We start from the raw sequence: 2,500 nt of genomic DNA, 5'->3' as shown, positions 1-2,500 counted from the left end.
TCCTGCTGTCTCTCTTTCACTCACTTCCTAAATAAATGCATGCGACGCCAGCACACACTAGCAGACATCTTTAGGACAGCAAGTGCTTGGGATGTAAAAAAAACACTACCGCTCCTGTCCAAAGGGGGGCGCTATAAGCAACAAGAACTGAAAAATTCCTCGTAGCCACTTTAGATGAATTTGCATCTTCCGGACGTCCTGGGTTTATGACTTCCAGGCCAGGTTCAAAACATGCCCAAACTCTTTGTCACTCCTGTCTTTCCAAGAACAGCTCTTAAAAGCGTGTGTGTGTGTGTGTGTGTGTGTGCGTGTGTGTGTGTGTGTGTGTGTGTGTGTGTGTGTGTGTGTGTGTGCGTGTGTGTGTGTGGCTCTTAAAAGCTGTCAGCTGAGCGCGTGATGTGTGTGTTTGCACTGTATTTGTCTCTGCGTCGGGGCGCCTGCACAGGTCATGATCCTGCCTGGAAATAGCAGTTCACTTTAACTACAGCGGCACTGAGATATTTAGCACCGCTCGGAGTTTGGCAGACTTTACGGAGCTCCGTGCAGGTGGCGTTCATTCTTTCTATAGCTTTTATGCTGCGCCCCGTGCTGTTTAACTGTCGTAAAACACACACACAAAAAAGTACTTCCACTTTTCCTTTACGAAACACACTGCAGGTAAATAGGGGTAACATTTTTTATTTATAGATATCACCATACAACTTTACTTACATTACGTATTTTCTGTATTACAACTTTTTCAGACATTTTCAAAAAAAATATGCAAATGTGGCAATATCTAACACATTTGCATCTCTGGATGAAGCCAGAGTAAAATGTTAATTTCATTTTCTCACCGTATTAGAGTCCAAAGTTTTTTTTTAAAGATATTTTTTTGGTATTTTTATGCTTTATTGACAGTGTAGAGACAGAGTTGAAATGGGGCAGAGAGGGGAGTGACATGCAGAGAACGGCCGCGGGCTGGAATCGAACCCGGGTCCGCTGCTGGCCGAGGCCCATGGGGGGGGGGGCGCCCTACCAACTGAGCTAAGGGCGCCCCCGGAGTCCAAAGTTTTTACAGAACACACTTTTTTCCTTTTGTATATGGATAAAAAAATTACTACTTACAGGTCTTAAAAATTTTCTTTTTCGACAAATTTTTCGTACAAAATGTCTCATAAATGAACAACAATGCTTTACTGTGTGTGTTAATGTCGCTGTCACTCAAATCGAGGGGGAGATAATTATGCGTTGACGCTCTACCAGACGCCTGGCCACTGTAATTTAACATTGTCAATAATAGGATTGACTTTAGGTAATGTTAGGGTGTTGTACAGCCCAAAGGGAGATAGACAATGGAGCACTGTAGTGTGTGTCTGTGTCTGTGTCTGTGTCTGTGTCTGTGTCTGTGTGTGTGTGTGTGTGTGTGTGTGTGTGTGTCTGTGTGTCTGTGTGTGTGTGTGTTTCACATCAAAGAAGTGTCAAAGATCCTCTCTAGACAGTGAAAGGCTAAGTCTATGGGAAAAGCCGCTTCCATAATGTTTAAGCTGTCAATCACTCAGACACACACACTCACACACACACACACACACACACACACACACACACACACACACACACCTGGAACAGCATTTACACAAAGACTAAACAAATACGTCTGGCTGACAGAGGGGAGGGGCTGGAGGGGGCCGCAAGAACATCCTATTAGAGACAGGAAGCAAATAATTGATGGGCAAAAGGTGTTGTTTTTACTGATAAACTTTAGGGCTGTGTTCCAATCGGCCTACTAACGTCCTCTCCTACATACTCAACATGTATATACTACATACTGTCTACTTAACCATCCATTGTGTATGCGAGGTTCAATCGGACCGTTTACACTGAAGTATACAGAAGCAAAAAAGAATTGAAAAAAAAAACTTCTGTGTCGTTTGAAAAGACGCAATGCATTGTGGGGGCGGTTGAGTAGGAAAAGTAACCTATTGATCCATACACAAAATCTCCCCGGAAGTTAGTACTCATCCGGGCATTTCTCGTCTACACAAACTCGCATACACAACCACAACATACTCAAATTGACATCAAAATTAGTATGAGTAGGACGTTAGTAGGGCTTTTCGAAAACAGCCAGTATGAATCTTGGTCTAAGCTGATGAAAGGAATTACACCATTTTATTGTACATTGTTGGGCGCTCCGGTGGTGTAGTGGATAGAGCCCGTACCATATTGGCTCCAGCCTTCGTTGCAGTGGTCGCAGGTTCAAATCCGACCCGTGGACCTTTACTGCAGGTCATCCCCCCTCTCTCTCTCTCTCTCTCTGTCTCCCCATTTCAACTCTGTACTATCTAATAAAGCTTGAAAATGCCCAAAAATATTATATCTTCTTTTAATTGTCCACTGTGTGTGTGTGTGTGTGTGTGTGTGTGTGTGTGTGTGTGTGTGTGTGTGTATTAGGTTTTTCCGTCCTCTGGTCCGATTCGAGGCTCTACCGTGGTGACGATGTGCGGACACAACTTTGGTT

At 43.9% G+C, this 2,500-nt stretch overlaps 1 protein-coding gene across 1 annotated transcript in view; it reads left to right on the top strand.

Annotated features, from left to right (window-relative positions):
* met (MET proto-oncogene, receptor tyrosine kinase) overlaps positions 1 to 2,500 on the top strand; it is a 120,128-nt gene that overhangs the window by 61,546 nt on the left and 56,082 nt on the right. The window contains exon 6 of the mRNA XM_080027924.1: positions 2,434 to 2,500. This exon is cut by the window's right edge and continues 94 nt beyond it. Within this exon, the coding sequence (XP_079884050.1) occupies positions 2,434 to 2,500 (67 nt within the window). The remainder of the gene's footprint in view (positions 1 to 2,433) is intronic.

The sequence above is a fragment of the Ammodytes marinus genome, assembly GCF_949987685.1.
Source record: "Ammodytes marinus genome assembly, chromosome: 5".
Taxonomy (NCBI): Eukaryota; Metazoa; Chordata; class Actinopteri; order Uranoscopiformes; family Ammodytidae; genus Ammodytes; species Ammodytes marinus.
Note: the sequence above shows the minus strand (reverse complement) of the source record. Positions and strands in the feature narration are given on the sequence as shown.